An 18,148-nucleotide genomic window follows, 5' to 3' on the forward strand; every position below is an offset into this window, starting at 1 on the left:
TTAAGGTAGACAGCGAAAAAAGTTTCCGGTGCCGCTGCCCCCATCGCTCAAATAGCTCATCGTCATCAGAAGCGTTTTCGCTAGGGGTGAGCACCAAAGGAATGGTCCGAATTGCGAGAACAGGAGCACCTCCTTTTTGAGCTTGAATTCGAGCGCGGTACCGATCTATTAGAATCTCTCATGGTACCAAAAAGCGAGCTCGCAGAGCTTTCCGCCGATCAAGTTCAGCTTGCGTAGTGGCCGGAGGCCCGACTAAGTAGACGCCTAACGATCGAGCGATCGCGTCTTTCGCTTCAATAGCGGGATCCGCCGAGCGGAAGCTGCATTCTACACGAGGGTCTCAGACCGAGCGCGGATACGAGCGCAAGAAAGCCGTCCTGTGAGCAGTCTCCAATTGCTGCTCCTGTGCTTCGTCGAGGCGAGTGGTAATACTACCACTTCGCCCGAAGCCGAGAAATCGGGGAATGGACATGATGTTCGCACGGTTTGAGCTGGGCTTACGCCGCGCTGTTGGCGCACTTCATCTTCCTCGTCATCCCATGCTGGTAAAGAAGTGTCCGACTCGTGGTCGACCTCTTCCAACTCCTCGACGAGGAAATTCGTCGCCCGGGGCGGGCGCGGTGTGTTGTGCTCGATTGCTGATGGCTTGAGATATGCTTCCCGTGATGCCACGGGCGTACTGACCGGAGATGCACCCTGTGCAGAAGAAGAAGGAAGTGCCCTCGGAATCAGCTAGGCTGGGTATTTTGCGTGTCGTACAAACTGGGCTTATAGAGCGGGGAATGTTTAAATTTGTTTCAAGAACGTGAAGGTGCCTTAGACATGAGCCTCGTATGAGGCGACTGTTAAATATGAATTGGGAATATTCACAATTTTAATGGGGGAGAGTGTAACAGGGTAGCACGTACCCTTGTGAGAAAGGGCGGGTCGCACAATCTTGTGCGACCGTACATAGGTGTGTATTTCACAGTGAGTGTAATCACACAGTGGTGTGGCTACACCGTAACAAGAAGCCTCTATGTGGCAGGATTGCCAGTAGTAATGGATATTACTATATTAAATATATATATATATTAGGTATTACTAGATTAATCAGGAAAAGCTAGGGTTTTAGATGTTGGCGGCTATACCGCAACTAAACCAATAAAAGACAGTTTCGTTTTTGAATAGAAATGTTCGTTTGGCCTGGTAAAGCTTTAGTACTTAGAAGTAGCGGATTGCGATCCGCTACACCTGAATTGGTTCTTTGAAAGAACGTCAGGTCGGTGACCTTAGCTTAGCTTCCTTTACGCAAAGAGCTTTTGCAGCCCCGCTGCAACGGGCAAGCCGGGCTTCATAAGCCAGGTCCAGCTGGATGTATACAACACGGCAAACCAAAACGATACAGCAATATTCAATATACTTTACAATAGAGTTTTACCAGGTGGATGATATGATGCACTTCAGTCAGCAGCTCCAAGTTGGCTACTTGCGTGCTTCTATAATTGTCGTGTGCTTGCTGCTGTATGAACTGTTGAAACATTCCTTTGTTTGAGGCACCTTCTTACAGTTTTTAAAAAAAAGACGGCTGGCTCCTCGTGAACTGGTTAAGAATCGATATATCCGGCTGAAGTGTCTGGCAAAGCCGCGGACCCTTCGTGTTATTTGTCAATTACCAAAATCTCTCATCGCGCGACTAACACTTTCTGTCTGAAAATCACTTTTGGATGGTTAGTGGCTGACATCTCCAATCGGATGCCAAGCGCCTTGATCAAATCGTACCAAATCTTTGCTGAAAAGCGCGAATTTCAATCTTACACTATGTATACCGCCAGGACGTGCTGGTGAAAAGCTCTGGCGAAGAACCGCAATGCGAAATTTTGATGGTTACTAAATAAGTGTGACCGAATCATGGACTCAGTGATATCGAACAGATTTGGTCAAGAATTGCTGCTCATGCTTGCAGATGCCAGTCGCTTTGGGTTGTTTTTGCCTGATGGCTAAGAAAAGCTTCAGGAGGCAAAACTGTTGGGCCTTTCCCTTTCCGCCGGAGCAAATTTAGATTCGGTTGTTAAAGCGATTTGCACTAAAAAAGTCAACATTTAGGCACTCCTCGAGCCTCCAATTTCTAAAAAAATATTTTTTGACAATATACAGCACAATCCGGCCTGGTAAAGGTACAATTTATGGGTTAGATGCTGCTTAGATATCGGGAAGCTGACGTGATCCACGTATTATATTAGCGCATCGCTAGATTATGACACGAGTGAAGGAATAGAGATGCTCCATGCAAAAATATGTCACCGGCGGTAACAGTTGTTACGCGAAATATTTACTCGTCAGATTTTTCTTTGACTTCGAGCATTAGCTTATAGTTTAAAAGATTTCACTCTGCCTATTGAGATTTTACGAGCCATTTTCGTTGACTTTGTCTGTCAAGCGCCTTAAAATTAAGCCTGGTAAAATGTTGTTCGATCAGATTGCATTGTCGATATGTTTCTGAATCATTCATTTTTTGGCTTAAGGCAAGCCTGAGACTATTGTGCGTTTGTCACAGCGTCCGAATTTTATCAGATGTTCTTTCAACATCGCTTGAGACGGGATCAAACAGCACCTGTATCTGCTCTATCTGAGCCGTTGCAACAGTGAGCGCAACTTGGTCTGCTAGATGGCCAATAATATCGTTTGTACCTACTCTGCTGATGAAAATTTGTTTATTTGACGGTACTACTTGCGGACGAAGCCATTCGCCTTGCACTTGCGCGGAGACGTCTGTAAACCCACTACAAGTGAAATTCTTCTCTCTAGCAGCGTCGATCACACCTAGAGACCTGCAACTTCCACGCCAACGACTGTCGCGTTTGCCATTAGTTGGATAGAATTGATACTGCCATTGGCGTCGAATTTCGGCAACCCGCTGACGTCTTTGTTGAATTTTTTCCTCAAAGAAAATTCTAGACTCATACTGCCGAGACAAGTTTGTGAACTCTTAAGTTTGCCAACTTAATGTCATAATGCACATACCTCACAGCAATCGGCATACTCTTCGTTTTGCCAAGTTTCAAACTACATGCATGTTGGCATTCACAACATCAAATTTAGTCGTTCAAGCCTGCAGTGAACATCAACTAGCTACCTGTTGTCGTTTTTCTTCAATTAAGGTAATTTGTCGCAGCATATCGGTAAGCTCTTTTTCTTTAAACTTCAACTCCAAACCGAGCTCGAATATGTTCTCGTGTTTAAGCTCGGTGATGAGCGCTCGCTGTTGTTTCAATTTTGCCTCTAATTCTTCAACCCACCCGTGCTCGATAGCTCGAGGGGACATTCGCATGCGTTGCGTTTGCATATCAAGGTAAAGACGTTCCATCTTAAAAAAGATGTATTAATGGGTAGTAGTGTGGTGTACACGAAACAGCACGTACATCATGGATGTGTTCATGCTTGATGGAATAGTCAAATTCTAATTGTGCAACGCTATTGCAATGTGCAACATTAGCCTCAGGTGTCATAAGCGGGTTGCAGTCAGTGCAGCTTACCGTTCTTTCAGCCGATTACGGCTAAGTCTCACCTGGAGTTTATCACGTTGCGCACGATGCCATTCTTCTTCAGCCTTCAAAACTGCGATATACACTTGCCTGTTGCTAACTTCCCTATGACGCAGGATTGTGAGGATGTGATTTCGGGCTCTAATTCCACGACATATTCGCTGTATCACAATGATAGCTTTGTTATCCCGTATCACCCTCTGTCGACACAATCGTCGAGCGAGTGTTCCACGAAGACATCGCTGTACTACAATACTTTTATCATCCAGCCAGCAAATATCTGATTTTCGTCTCGATATAATACTTCGCCAGCAAGACTGAATATGTAGAGCTGCAGTCTCCCGCTGACATTGTCGAAATAAGCGATGTGCAAGATACTTCCGGACCGCAGACTGAATCTTAGAAGCGTTGAAACGCTCCCAGCGCTTCCGATTAGGCATAAAGCTATTTCGAACGAAATGGCCACGGAATAACGCCTGCACCTTCGTGATACGCATCTCTCGGTTTGCGTGCCAAATATGAGCCCATCGCCTAGTTAAGAAACCACGTGCTAGGCATTGGATCAATACTGCCGATTCACATTGTCTCATATATAGTCTCCAAAGCTTCTGATGCAAATGTGCTCGCCACCATTTCTGCACCTTGCATGCTGTCTATTCGGTTATAAATTATCACAAATTGAAGTCAGAAAGGGTAGGACCCTTTCGTAAAAACACAACTGCAACCCATGCACCTCAGCGTAGCGTCGTTCCAGTGCCAGCATGTCTTGAACGATTCGCGGTCGAGCTTTTTTCCTGATCTCAATCATAAAATCGTAAGCTACACATACAGTATAGAGCATGAGCGCTTCATACTTTTTAGCCCGTTCCTGCAGCTTTGTATCCTTCATTAACATGGCCAAACGAAGATTTTCCATTGAATAAATTCGGCCTTTCGTCTCATTATTGTTACTTCTTATTTCTGCTTTAGTTGCCAGCTCATGCCCTTGAGATAGAAAATTTCGTGGCATGTGTGAAATATCACTCCATTTCGAATGCTGATCTTGCAAAAGAGTCTCGTCGCTACTTAATTGCGATAATGACCTGCTTCGTTCTTTTCCTTCGACCTGTTTATGGAACTCGGCTGCGCAGTACCACGCTGTCTCGGTCGACAAAAGTGCATTGGAGAGCTTGTGGTTGCGCTTCATAAGTGTAGTAAACAGATATGCTGGCTCAAATTTTAAAAATAACACTCTTTATATAGAGCAAGTGTAAGCACCAAGTACTAAATAGTTTTTGGTGTCCCGGGAACCCATCCTCTTTGCTGAACGCATGTTGTGAGAGTTGTGCAAGGTGCATTAGGGTACTGCCCTTGATGATGCAAATGTGTCTGCAACTTGGTAACGCCGCTACTAATGTGTTTTGTTATATGGATTGCATCGGGTTTTATGATTAATTTTATTGCAAAAGGTGATACAAGTAGAGATGTGATACAATTGTGTTTAAAACACTAAAAATACGAGACCTGATAAAATTACCGAGTGTAGCCATTCTTGGTTCACCGTTACATTGAAGGCGTGTGTCATGGAGATGGGGGAACTCAAGCAGAAGAGATGGAATAACGGCAAGGGGGCTGTGCGAGCAATCAAAGATGTCGCACTAGCACAAGGGAACTGTGCAATCGTCATCAAAGAGGGGGGACGTTTCGTTTATTACAGTGTGACAGTGTAACTATTAGTTGTGAGTGGCACGTTCGTCTAGCACGATTTCGATTCAAGAATCGCCCAGGAGACTGGCATGTGACGGGAGGTAATCTGAGGGAGGCAACCATGAGTGACTGTGCAAAAGAACCGCACGTCTGAATCGCCCGCGTTCGTCACACTGAACCTCCGTCAACACTCCAGCATTCAGACGCTGAAATTCCGCCAACAGACTGGGCAAGAGGCGAATTTTCAGCGGCTCTCCATCGTGAAGCTCTGCCATCACACAGTCCTTGGCGCGATACATCACGTGCTGTGACGCTGTTACCTTCTTTTGGTGTCGAAGCTGTGCGACGAGAGCGTTAATTGATGTAGCTGGGTTAGCTGCAAGTGCACCATGGACCACAGGGTTGTTGACTAACTGGATTTGTGATGGCTTAGCCACACTAACACAGTTTTGGTAATCGAGGTTGCCTCCCGTCCATTCCAGTCTCCTGGGCGATTCTTGGATCGAAATCGTGCTCGACGAATGTGCCACACACAAGCAATAGTTGCACTGTCACACTGTAATAAACGAAACGTCCCCTCTCTGTTGCTGACGATTGCACGCTTCTCTGGTGCTACTGCGACATCTTTGATTGCTCGAACAGCCTCCTTGCCGTTAGTCCATCTCTTCTGCTTGAGCTCCTCCATCTCCATGGCACACTTTTTCAATGTAATGGCGAACCAAAAATGGCTACACTCGGTAATTTTACCAGGTCTCGTATTTTTAGTGTTTAATACACAATTGTATCACATCTCGCAAATATTTTTATCTGTATCACCTTTTGCAATAAACCATTAATTTATAGTACGCACCGCAGTCTTATTTATGATACGGTCTTTTATTTCTAAAATATGGATTTTGGCTATATAAAACATTACTGAAGTGACAGTTACATATGCCAATAAAATTCGACTAATCATGTAGCTTGAGTATATTGTTTGAAGTCAACACAACAATAGCTTTTTTTTTTTTTTCCTGTTGTTATCTAAAAAAATGCACAAATGATTTGTTTGATTAACCTATCACACGGCAAAAAGGGGTAGCATACCACATCGTTTGTCAGTAAAATTAGCTTTATCCAGTGGCCTTGTAAGTGCATCTATTGATTCTATATGCAGGTACTGTTGAAGTCACAGAGATAAAAATCTAGTTACGATAGATGCTCTCGGCTTCGTTTCTGGTTTGAACAGACAATATACCTCCAGTCTTTTGGTTACGTGGACTTTTAAGATTAAAGTTTCTGTTGCAGCTTGGATTGAATGTGATGACCACAATAATATTCTATTAAAAGGATCATGGATCGCATATCATTCACCAGTGCTACGTTTCGTCAACGCTGCTAACTTGTAAAATAGAGCTATGAGCAGCATCATTTTATCGGCGCATCGAGACAAATTACAAGCACACAAGGTTAGATATCTATCATACAAGCTGATTTTGTTTTCTGACAAGCGGTTAAAAGCCAACATGTACCATGAATACTCAATTTTAGAGCTCATTCATCTTCATAACTTTGGCTACTTTGATACATATGAATATTAACATTTACCCAAAGTGCAATGTGAAGATGTACGAATGTACAGTATTGTATTTGATGCAATTGAGAAATGTGTGAGGAATCAGTACACAAGATTACAGTACATTCACCCTTACACACCCCTTCAATAAGTGAGCCACACGGATTGCATCTCTTTAAGCCACCGCGCTGAAGTGACTGCTCCACTAGCTAATCCTATGCCTAAGGTTTCACTCACCCTCTACACAATACCGCTTCTGCTCCTCGCACAGGGCTCTAACAAGCCTCCACAAAAGGTGTGGCCTTCGCAATGGACACGCTATAAATTCTTTTGAAGATGCCAAGGGGTTCTTAACCAAAAAACGCCTTCACCCAATGAAACAGAGCCTAGCCGTTCCCCAAGAAGCAGATCATTGAGCTCAACCTTAATCCGCAAAAAAATCTCGAAATCCGCCGTGGAACCCTTGTCGATATTCAGCCCGTTATCAATAAAGTGAACCTGTCTCAAGGGGCCCAGCTTACTCTACTTCAAGTGCAATTGTCACGCTGACACTTGCCCAAATCATCACACCGTGATTTGCTATTAACTTCTCAAGTCTATTACTGCGCTGGTGTGAATCCCTTGCGAACTTAAGCCTGCGGTAGTCCGTTTACTGCAAGCGCTTCATCATTCATGAGGAATGTACCCTGGTCACTAGAAGCTGGCGAAAGTACCGATGAGTGTCAAACTTTGTTCGTGCATCGGGTGAGAGAAACACGCCGTCTCACCCGCGATCAGGATTATATTTTGTATATATATCAAAGCGAACGGCCACCTGAAGCGTTGTTTCATGCTTTGCTTTGCAAATTACCCGGACGTCAAGGTGGCAACCCATCACCTCAACTTCTTTCTGTACACAGTTCTGCCTGTCTCCATGAGATTACTACTAATGACCAAAAATATTACTAACAATTCAATCGGGTGTGGGAGCGCATTACGACGAATTACTCTACCACTTTTCTAGGGAAAAGAAAATCGAGGGTGCGCCAGGGCGTAAGCGGCCAAGGCACTAGGGCAATCTTATTAAATTGAAATTGCAAACTCCCACATGCTCTCTGGATGAGGTTAATTCTTCCTCTTTATCAAGCACTGGTGAAGACCAGCTGAACGAAACGCACAGTGCGATGGTGGTCACCCCTCGCTCATTGAGTGGTGTCGAAGCCGGTCGACCTTCACATATTTGGCTCTCATGAGCTCTCATGATTGCAGCAGCGATTTGACTCTCTTCCAAAAATCGTAATATGGCCTTAGTAATCCCAAATATCACCTATGACCTCATCGCATTCTCTTCGGGATGTGAGGATTATTACTTTTCCTTTTTCACTCTAACTTTCAGCGGTCTAATGTAGTGCGGTCGCAGCTTCGTCATGCAGATAGCAGACACTGTATGTGTATATATTAATCGCATTCAGTGAGACCATATTACCCGCAGCAAATTTGATTTTTTTGTACGCCTCCTTCGGCATGCCTCTGGCATGAGAGCGTTGCTTTTTCTTGGCTCTCAGCCATAGCATCGCGCACTTTGTGCATGGCACTCCATCTCTTGCAACGGTATTTCTGATTTGCTTCGAAGAGTACCTTTGCTGATATCAGCAAACTGATTTTGATTGACAGCCTCTTCTGTAATGGGCCCATACCTAGCCATTATACGAAGACAGACGAATAACAAAAGAATTAGAATACGGCAGATCCCACATGCACGTGTGACATCATCCAGTGATGTCATACGTGTCCGTTACACTAATCAAACACAGATTGGTGGCACTCATGCGCTGATCGAGTCCAGAGTCTGACATTCATGTACTAATCGGTACACGTAGACTCTAAACCTGATTTTCTCGAGGTTCCCTTGGATTAAACTTCAGTACACCCATAATTTATATGTCAGGTCTATAGGTTTACTTTTGCATTTTTAGGTTTATAGTATAACTTCTAGGAGCTCTAGTGATTTTATTTATGTAGCTTTATACGCCAAAATTTCTATTCAGTTCGGTCGCAATTTCACCTCATACCTATCAAGTCTACCTCTGAAGTGCAAGCGTGCAGATCGTGTTCGGGGCTGTCTTGGATAGCCTCTTACCCCCCCCCCACTAATGTCGGACCCACTACGTGGTGTCGAAGGCTCGGGGGACACCAGACCATTTATGTAAAATGGGGAAATCCCTGAAGGTGCAAATAATGCGTTAAGTAACGCAAGTCAATTACGAGAAACAACTCGTTTCAACATTGCGATCACTCTGCGCAAGTACTCCGAAGATATTCTCCACAAGTCATTCATGCGTGCCGTCTGACCGTCTACATGCGTATGGTCGGCAGTTGACGCATTCACTATGGCTCCGAGTACATATATTGCTAAGTCAAACATCCCTGTAAATTTTCTACTTATTACAGTGGCTGCCGGCAAGTCGTTTCTGGCATATCACTGTTTTAAGGAAATTCTCAGCTGTTGTCAGCTTGTCACATAATGGCTAACAGCAGCGAAACTAGCCATTTGGCGGTCCATAAGAATCCCCATGCCGATAATATTGCAAAAGTAATTTTTGGGGGACCGATGATGTCATTCATCCTGAATGACTTTTGGTGCTTTATCATAGCAGGTAGGCTAACCAAACGTGCCACCGCATGTAGCGATAGTTTCGCATGCCGAAATGTATTTCACATGCAAACATTTGTGCTTAATCCCCTTTGTACATGTTAGGCCACCAACAGTCAGTGCTGACCATGGCGAGTTGTCTTTTTTTGGCAAGGGTGACCGCCTGAAGTCGAATCATAAGGTTCGTGCAGTAATCTGTACTTGAGGTCGTTATCATGAGGCACACAAAGTGTTACGCGGTAAGTACAGCAAAAAAATGGTATAAGGCGCAGCGGTGTAAGCGTGCATCCTCGCGCTTAATTAAAGTGGCACTTGAGTTTTCAGATCTGTAGCTTTACAACGTTTCGGTAGCGCAACACATATTGCATCTTATTCGTACGAAGTACGTATCGTCTCATCAATACGCGACGTCACCATTGCGACATACCATAAAGAACAATTAGGGCAATTCAAAGAGCATTCGCCATAACATCAAACCGACTTAACTTATACGTTGAGTTAAATGAAAAATTTGGCGAAGAAGACAAATTGTCTTGTCTTTCTCTGTGAGGGATTTGGCTACGGCATCGCTATACTCAATGATACGTGATCTTCATACTTGACACAGACACACTTCATTGTATGAAGCTCCTCGTAGTTAAGGTATTTAGGACTGCCGCTTTAAGCTGGCGTGATTCAAAGGCAATCATGACGTCATGCCCATTAGCACATATTTGAAGTACCGTGCAACCTGTTGCAAGGTCAAAGCGTTAGAGATGACACGAAATGGCTAATCTGGATGAAGAAGCAACCAGAATTTGAACACGCATAAGAATTTTATCATCAGAGGGCCATACACTCCAACACCGTTACATCTTATGTAGGGAGATCGGGAAGAGGTCGTACCATGTCGGCATACTTGGCCCTTTTCTTGTGCAAATAGTTATTCAGGAGTTGCTAATCAGCACTGGTCGCCCGCAGGCATGCTTCTCATCTAATCAACTTGACGAGGGGTTTCTCGTCGGCGCCAACGACGCGCTTGTCTATGTTTATAAAGCGCATACACTCGAGTACCGCATGTGAGGAAGCTCTACATCTAGCTTTCCATGCCCTAAATTTTTCGTAGAAATAGACTACGAAACTGCCTGAACAGCTGTAACAACAGGCGATCTAAGGTCGTCGAGTAATGATGCAGTCACTATAGCATCATTAGCTACTCTGAGAGCATTCCACCCGTAAGTACTTCCCGCATTGAATAAAATATACATCAACCTGGTTAACGCACTTAACAACGATCAGCTGGTCGTGCTTATGTTCAACTCCCGCATTCATGTCGTTGGACTAGACTCAACTGCTCAACCTGACTGATGATGAGCTGAGACAATCCCTCATGACAGCCGCGCCATTTTGGCAGCGTCGCCGTCTTGCAAATCGCGTACGGGTAATTTTTTATTTCAATGAGAGCGCCAATTTGAGTTAGTGAAGGGAGGCTTACTACCCTAAAGGCTGCTCCAGTCACTCGAAGCACGACTGATAACCTTTTTTGAACAAACCTGTGGAGCTTCACATTTCCTTACTGTCGGTGAGTCACTCGGTACTGTCAACTCAGCAAAACCGTTATATTTTGCTAACGATGAGTCAACTTTAAAGAGCCAGGATCTGGTCCTGTTGATTCAAACTTACAGACGATCGTTCTGACCGACCTTAGCACAGGTGACTGCGTCACACTGTCGCTCTTTAATATGCAGGGTCTTGTTCCGAAGACCTCGACATACAGTAATTACGCTCTGAAGTCGTCGATCATTTATGTCTCATCAGAGATACACTCTGAGGGTCGCATCTTTTTGTGCCTCATCGTGACACCGCGGCTCAATGACGCTTCTGTCTTCCAAATTTTGCATTCGGCAATCAACACATTGTTGCTCATCGATTCCGACAATCCCATGTGTTGCACCAAAGCTAAGCTTATGTTGATTCGTGCATGAGGTAAGAGCACGTGATGATATCAAGGCGTACCAAAGCTCTAGTACGAGCGATGTGCTCGGCATCTTTTGCTATCGACCTTAAGTCAATCCATGGCTAATGTCGTTCCAGCCACGCTATATTGGAGATGAGACCATTTCTCAGATCCAGGTTCAGGCGAGACGGATGAGCCACCGTTCTACGCAGTAAGAAGCTCAAAATTCACGGGAAGGCTTTGTAAAACCTCCGACGCCATTCGCAAAATGCTCGAATCTGTATCTATACTTGAACAATTGAATCCTCCACGAGTTATCTACCGTATTCGACAGTGTTCGTTGTGCGCAATTGTACGACGCCTTGAATTGTACTCGAACATTCTCATAAAGCCCAAGATGTTGGTGTTGACAGCCTAGAGCTTTGGGCTTTCAGCTCGTCGCTCTCTGGGCTGGCTTCTATTGCGGTTGCCAGCACAAACTACAGATTGGGAGCCCGACCCTTCATACCTTTCCTTCGAGAGTAGGGAAGAATATGAATATGAAGATGACTATCACTGTCACAGACTTAACTCAAATATCTTTCCATTTCTCCATAGCATAGGTGAGGTCTATTCCCTCTGGCGCTTGTATAGTTCCCACCTTTCGTAATTTGGCTAAGCCCAACGGTGCGAAAGAGAAGAGCAGAAAAGGCTAACTCTTTGATGCGACGCTCACCGCATCCATGAGGTTAGGTGGACACGAACGTCTCGGTGTGAGCCGCACCATTGGAAGGCCTCTCATGGAGATGGTTAATGTACACCGCCTCCAAAAAGGATCTGCCGTTTTTGGGCAATATGACCACTCAATTGTCGGACAAAGCCCACAAATTATTGCCTCCTTTGCAAGGTGAGAATAATTTTAGCGCACAAGGTACGCCAAGTTAAGCAGTGCGTAGACTCGAGACATCTGTTGCTTCAACACTTTTCGTGTCATGAACACAGCTTCTACATGTAAATGCTCATTCTCGTACACGGCTTCATAGTTCAAAACCCACTAGATTGACGCCCTGTGTACCCGTCCTGAGCATGACCGGGTGTATGGCTATCTTAACGTCTCTCGTCCAAATTTTTTTTTCCTTTTCAAAATTTAAAGCGCTGAGCGTTAAAAAGCTTATCGTTTCTGTGGCTATTGATTGATGTGTTGTGGGGGGGGGTCATTAGTGCGATCTCATAGCTGGTGAACTGACAAGCGATTGCCATAACAGGTCGCTGGACAGCAACCTTCAAAATTAACAGCATACACAGCCTTTTAGCGTATCTGGCGGTGATCGTGCTACATCATCACAGAGGATACGCTCGGTCGGTAAAATGCACGACAAATGCTATCAGGTACAACGTGATTGCCTTGCACTTTGCACACAGAGGATAATTGGTCGTCTAACCTAACACAGTGTCGTCGCGCATCAACAAGCCGTTTGAAAGCTTGGTTGTTGAGACGTGGGTTCGTCCTTGCGTTTTGTATTCAACCTCGTGTATCGAAAGGGAATCAGGTTAACGCACTCAAACGTTTATCACATTGTCAACAGCTGGCGATGGATTGTAGCGTTGAGGATTTAGAGGAAGACGACTACAATTCGAATACTCCTTTCCCAGGATGGAAAGAAGAAGAGGGCGAGGTGCCCCAGCGGCACGATGTAAGCCCTGCTCGAACCTTGCGGGCGCCGTGTCCTTTTCCCAAACTCTCGACTTCCGGTAGGAGTGGTGTCATTATCAATGACCTCAACGAGGGCTAGATGCTGTCTGCGCGCATCCATAGTCGGTCCTTGACCCTCGTGAGGAATACGGCTTCCGCTCAGCGGATCCCGCTAAATAAGCGAAGGACGCGATCATTCGGATGCTGGGCGTCTACGTGACCGGGCCCCCGGTCACTACACAAGCTGAGCTTGACGAGCGAATAGCTCTCGGAGCTCACTTTTTGGTTCCTCAAAAAGTTCCGGTGAATACTCCTGCACTCGACTTCGTGCTCAAAGAGGGAGCACTCCTGTACCCGCAATGCGGACGATTTTTGTGGTGCTCGCCCCTGGCGAATACGCTGCAAATGACAAAAAGCTCTTTGATCGATGGATGCAGCGGCACCGAAAACTTTCATCTCTCTCTACCTTTCAGCGGAGTCACAAGGAGGTGTACGCGCGCGTGGGAACCCCATCTTCGGTTTAAGTTTGCAAACTCAAGGCGCGTCGCCGACTTCCTATGTATTGTCGCCCTGCGACATATAAATTGATCCATCACGCTCCCACGAGCTCTGTAGCCTGTCACACTGGTAAGTCTGCTATCGCAGCAGCTCAAGGCCATAACTTGAGTTCAGCTCATGGCTCTTCGACTTCCCTGGCTATTACCGGGAAGCGAGGGGTGTACGACGACGCGGAACGTAATGATTCCTCGGACCACAAGCGTCAACGACGTCTGGGCAGTCTTGCCATAGTGGCACCTCAAACTCTCACGAGTTCTCGGAGTCGGGGTATCCCCGCCGCTTTACAAGATACTGCTCGGTTTCGCTTCTGAACCAATTATCTGTGCATTTATTAACGTGGACTCGTGTATGTTATACTTCATCTAAGAACGTCAAATTGCACGATTTGCGTATTGCCCGATACACCAGCGTGTCCTGCCAATATTCTGGTGAGCTCATAGACTTCTAAGAACTACAGACAACATCAGCAAGAGCAGGAACAAGTGGCGAAGCATCAAACTGACATATCATTGTTTGCACGATTTAAAATTTAACAGGGAGCATTTTGCGTTTGCATTACACGTCAAATTCAGTTTCTGTATCAACGTGCAATAGTGACGCTAACTATATGTTTTAATTTTCCGCACAACACAGCACGGCGGCTAGCAGTAGCAGAATGAGACGAGCACTGAACATGCATTATATTAAAGTACGTGATATAATAGATCAATATCGCTAGTGCAGTATTTTAAGTCAGAAAAGCTAATTTTTAGCTCGTGTTTTACCAAAAGATAATAAGAAAATCTGATAACCACCGACCGTCACACTTCCGTTTTAGGTGAAAAAACTAGGCACTGGTTTTGGCGCGAAGTTTGGATGGATGGCAATAACGGATGGAGCAGCATACTGACGAACGCGGTTGTGCAATGTAGCTGCAAAAGCGAACGACAGCTTTACAGTGCGTTGAAAGGGCTTGTTTGCGAGCTTAACTAAAACACGTGATATGACGCTTTCAGTGTATGGCATCAACTCAACTCGATGCCCCCAGTGCCAGACAAGGCTACATTCTGGCATCAACGCATGTATCATGTGCAATTACAACCGCGATGCTCTGCGTAAGTAGGAATCTCACTTCATGGAACGTCTTTTGATGTGTTTTTTTTGCTGATTGAACTAGGCAAATGCAGGCGCTGTAGCCAGAATGACCCTGTCATGTGGTGTGCAGAGTGCGACGCCTTTTTTTGTATCCACTGCTACAAAAAGCCGCATGTGCTAATGCTTGGAAGCTACATACCCCATCACTGCTTTGCCATTGACAGCGCTAGTGGAAAGCATTTAGTTGAAGCTGCATGGTCGAATGAATTTCTAACGATGGTGCGGGCGACGTATCGATTGCGTCTTTATGGTGAAGTGCAGGTAAATGATGCTAGATCGACTGTACAGCATATAGCGGCAGATGCTAGAGGCGGTGTATGTCCAACAGTGCTTGCAGCAGTAGTATCGTCTACTACCGCCACTTCAGCAACACCTAGAAATGAAAGCAAAGCTTCCGAAACAGTTTCTACTGTGTTCGCTACAGGTGCACCTAAGGCTGGGATGTCAGAGCATACTCGCAAACGGGAGTCTCCTAATATCGAGGACGAATCAGAGTTGAAGTTGGCTCGTACTGATCCATCTCTAAAATCGGACGGAAAGTGCCCGGCATCAATAATGGATAGTATGATTTTGTACGAACGCGTTAAGGCAATGCACGATTTGCGAGCAGCGCAAGCTAATACACCGCACGCACGATTGCCAAAGCCTTTGAAGCAATCTAATGTGCAAGACAAATTGTTAGTTCAATCAATGCGAAATAGAGATAGCTCACAACAGTGGGAATCACATACACCTGAGGAGGTGACGCGAGTGATAACACATGAGGAACAGGAGAGAAAACGTGAGAAGGATAAAGTGGAGCAGCAGCAGCAAATTGAAGAGCGACCCCATCCCATCGAAGATCGAGGCCAAGAGGATTATCCGCGACAGAAAATAAAAACATTGCAGCAGAAGAATGAAAGGCAGTACGGATGTCGTCGTCAAGACATATCACTGTGGCGGGAACAACAACATTGGCGAGATGCTGATCAGGATCAACAACGGCATCAACGTTTGAATCATGAACATGAATACATGCAAGAGCTGGTTTCACGTCGACAGGTAGCTGCACAATCACTTGGGCTTGACGGGAGGTCATACGTGAGTAAAACACAGCAAATTCTGCCTGCTCAACTAAATTTCGCAGCTGCATTTATTTTAAACTCAAACACTTTTATCCCCGTGCTGCAGGATCCACACTCTACCTTACCGCGACGTCCCTATTCAGTCGATGTACTCTCTCATGCTACAGGCTTTCAGCTGTTGTCATCTTCTACAGCTCGCGATCTCTCGTTTCAGGGCACAGATGATGTTTTTTCAATTACAAACACTGGGCCCCATACTTATGCGACATGCAAGCCTGCTTCTGCACAATTATCGAGTTTCGAGACCGGTGTACAGGATCACGATAATGATAATTACCACATTGTCGTCAGGAATCTGAATGCTCAGCAGCATTATCAGCCACCAGGTTTCTCTAATCAAATAGTTCTACAACATAGGATAGCCAAGACAGGCGAAGAGAACTTCAACTGTAACAAAGTTTGTGAAAATGACGAATTACGAGCAATTTGGGTTGGTGATTACGACAATTTCAATGCTTTAGTTATGCAATTAGACAATGAGATCATGCAGCGGACGAAGGAAGTACACGAATTTGTGCACAGGTCAAACAACCTTGCGTTTCCGGAGAGTTTGAAATTGCAAATCGATAGACTTCGTGTGCGACGGGACGCTGCGTTCTCGAAGAGGCTGGAGTCGGTGGCTCGTGTGCTAACCACTTCGGAGGCGGTGCGCTCCTTTGCGCAGCAGAATGAACATGCTGATCGCTGGAATGATGTTCCCGCGGTAATGCATTCATCGCATAAGAAGTGTGCAGAGCTAGCAACTAATATTCGCGAGCTCGAAAGACAAGCTCAGAAGCTTCGCGAAGAAATCGACAAAGCTGTTTCTTGTGGCAACCCCTCTCAAATGCAAAACGTGGCTCAATTAGGCGCTCATATCGCAGATTTGGAACGAAAAATTTCCATTGCCAATGGTGAGCGTGACAAACAATTCATCTTTATGTTTCAATATAGCAATACACTGCGAAACGTAGTGCTCAATGAAAGGGTGGCATCTGGAAGCAGCAACAAATTGAGTGCAGATGAAGAATAGCATAATCGTGCATAGGATGTAGAACGTTGTTACGATCAACGCACCAATTCAGATTTCGAAATGATTTAAGATTGTTATTAACTTTGGAGTTCAAATTTTATTGACTAGCTCATCTGCATAATACCGTATCTGTAAGCGAACGTTGCAGATTTGTTAATCCTAATTTATGATAAAAATCGCGTAAGGAAAAATAGTCAGACGCACAAATTTGATCGCCATATTAGATTCTTCATACAGGGTGATGTTGAAAAACATCAGATAGATATAGTAGGTTCTCACGAAGCTACTATGCACGACAGCAACTCGAATCGCCCTTTAGGCGAATAGAGAATACAGCAAAGCAAAGGTGGCTTAATAATCTTGTGAAGCTGAGGACTTTCCCTTCTTACCAGCCGTAGCTGACTTCTTAGGTAATAGGACAGAGTGAATGTTGGGCATGACACCGCCGGAAGCAATAGTGACGTCTCCAAGCAACTTGTTAAGCTCTTCATCATTGCGGACAGCCATCTGGATATGGCGCGGGATAATTCGAGTCTTTTTGTGGTCACGAGCAGCGTTACCAGCGAGCTCAAGAATTTCAGCGCAGAGATACTCGAGAACAGCAGCCATGTAGACGGGAGCACCGCTCCCGGTACGTTGAGCGTAGCGACCCTTACGTAAGTAACGAGCGACACGACCAACAGGAAACTGCAAACCAGCCTTCGCTGAGCGCGTTGAGCTTTTGCCGGTCTTCTTGCCGCGACCTCCAGTAGCTGCTTTTCCTTTTCCAGACATGGTGATTTTAAATGACTGATCAAGACAAGTGATCGGCTATGAGGCAAATTTAATAATGATTGTTTCTGAGCTATCATCAGACTCTTGCTCTTTTGCTTTAAGAATTCCGCCAATCCGTGACGGTTTAGTTTGAAATCCAGCAATCAGTTACTTTTAATTAGTTTTGACAAATGTCAATACGTAAAACAATTAATCTCTGAGCTCGCTTTGCTAGGGTTGCTGTTATCCTGTGCCATAGAGGTAGATCATGTTCATAGTAAATTTACCACACGCAGACTCAATTTACTCTACGTCTACGCCACTATAATGTCTGGAAAAGGAAAAGCAGCTACAGGAGGCCGCGGCAAGAAGACCGGCAAAAGCTCAACGCGCTCAGCGAAGGCTGGTTTGCAGTTTCCTGTTGGTCGTGTCGCTCGTTATTTAAAAAAAGGTCGTTATGCTCAGCGCGTTGGCGGTGGCGCTCCGGTTTACACGGCTGCTGTCCTCGAGTATCTCTGCGCTGAAATTCTTGAGCTCGCTGGTAACGCTGCTCGTGACCACA

The 18,148-nt window shown here is 45.2% G+C and overlaps 5 protein-coding genes across 5 annotated transcripts; 2 read left to right on the forward strand and 3 right to left on the reverse strand.

Moving 5' to 3' along the window:
- Positions 1–2,530: 2,530 nt before the first annotated feature.
- On the reverse strand, positions 2,531–4,710 carry PHALS_07642 (myosin v; the record flags this gene model as incomplete). Its single annotated transcript, XM_024721147.1, has 6 exons — positions 2,531–2,944; positions 3,004–3,045; positions 3,116–3,346; positions 3,402–3,453; positions 3,516–4,177; positions 4,258–4,710. The coding sequence occupies 6 exons, from the start codon at positions 4,708–4,710 to the stop codon at positions 2,531–2,533; spliced, it is 1,854 nt and encodes a 617-aa protein (XP_024586275.1).
- A 565-nt stretch (positions 4,711–5,275) lies between these two features.
- Positions 5,276–5,901, reverse strand: PHALS_07643 (uncharacterized protein; the record flags this gene model as incomplete). The annotated part of the gene is made up of 2 exons (XM_024721148.1): positions 5,276–5,696; positions 5,768–5,901. The coding sequence occupies 2 exons, from the start codon at positions 5,899–5,901 to the stop codon at positions 5,276–5,278; spliced, it is 555 nt and encodes a 184-aa protein (XP_024586276.1).
- Positions 5,902–8,429: 2,528 nt separating this feature from the next.
- PHALS_07644 (uncharacterized protein) lies at positions 8,430–8,662 on the forward strand (the record flags this gene model as incomplete). Its single annotated transcript, XM_024721149.1, has 2 exons — positions 8,430–8,562; positions 8,625–8,662. 2 exons carry the CDS (start codon positions 8,430–8,432, stop codon positions 8,660–8,662), a joined length of 171 nt encoding a protein of 56 aa, XP_024586277.1.
- A 5,756-nt stretch (positions 8,663–14,418) lies between these two features.
- On the forward strand, positions 14,419–16,833 carry PHALS_07645 (uncharacterized protein; the record flags this gene model as incomplete). The annotated part of the gene is made up of 4 exons (XM_024721150.1): positions 14,419–14,500; positions 14,559–14,657; positions 14,720–15,777; positions 15,868–16,833. 4 exons carry the CDS (start codon positions 14,419–14,421, stop codon positions 16,831–16,833), a joined length of 2,205 nt encoding a protein of 734 aa, XP_024586278.1.
- Positions 16,834–17,184: 351 nt separating this feature from the next.
- Positions 17,185–17,607, reverse strand: PHALS_07646 (histone; the record flags this gene model as incomplete). The annotated part of the gene is made up of 1 exon (XM_024721151.1): positions 17,185–17,607. One exon carries the CDS (start codon positions 17,605–17,607, stop codon positions 17,185–17,187), a length of 423 nt encoding a protein of 140 aa, XP_024586279.1.
- Between the last annotated feature and the right edge of the window lie 541 nt (positions 17,608–18,148).

This window comes from Plasmopara halstedii (genome assembly GCF_900000015.1).
Source record: "Plasmopara halstedii genome assembly, contig: Scaffold_3120, whole genome shotgun sequence".
Taxonomy (NCBI): domain Eukaryota; phylum Oomycota; class Peronosporomycetes; order Peronosporales; family Peronosporaceae; genus Plasmopara; species Plasmopara halstedii.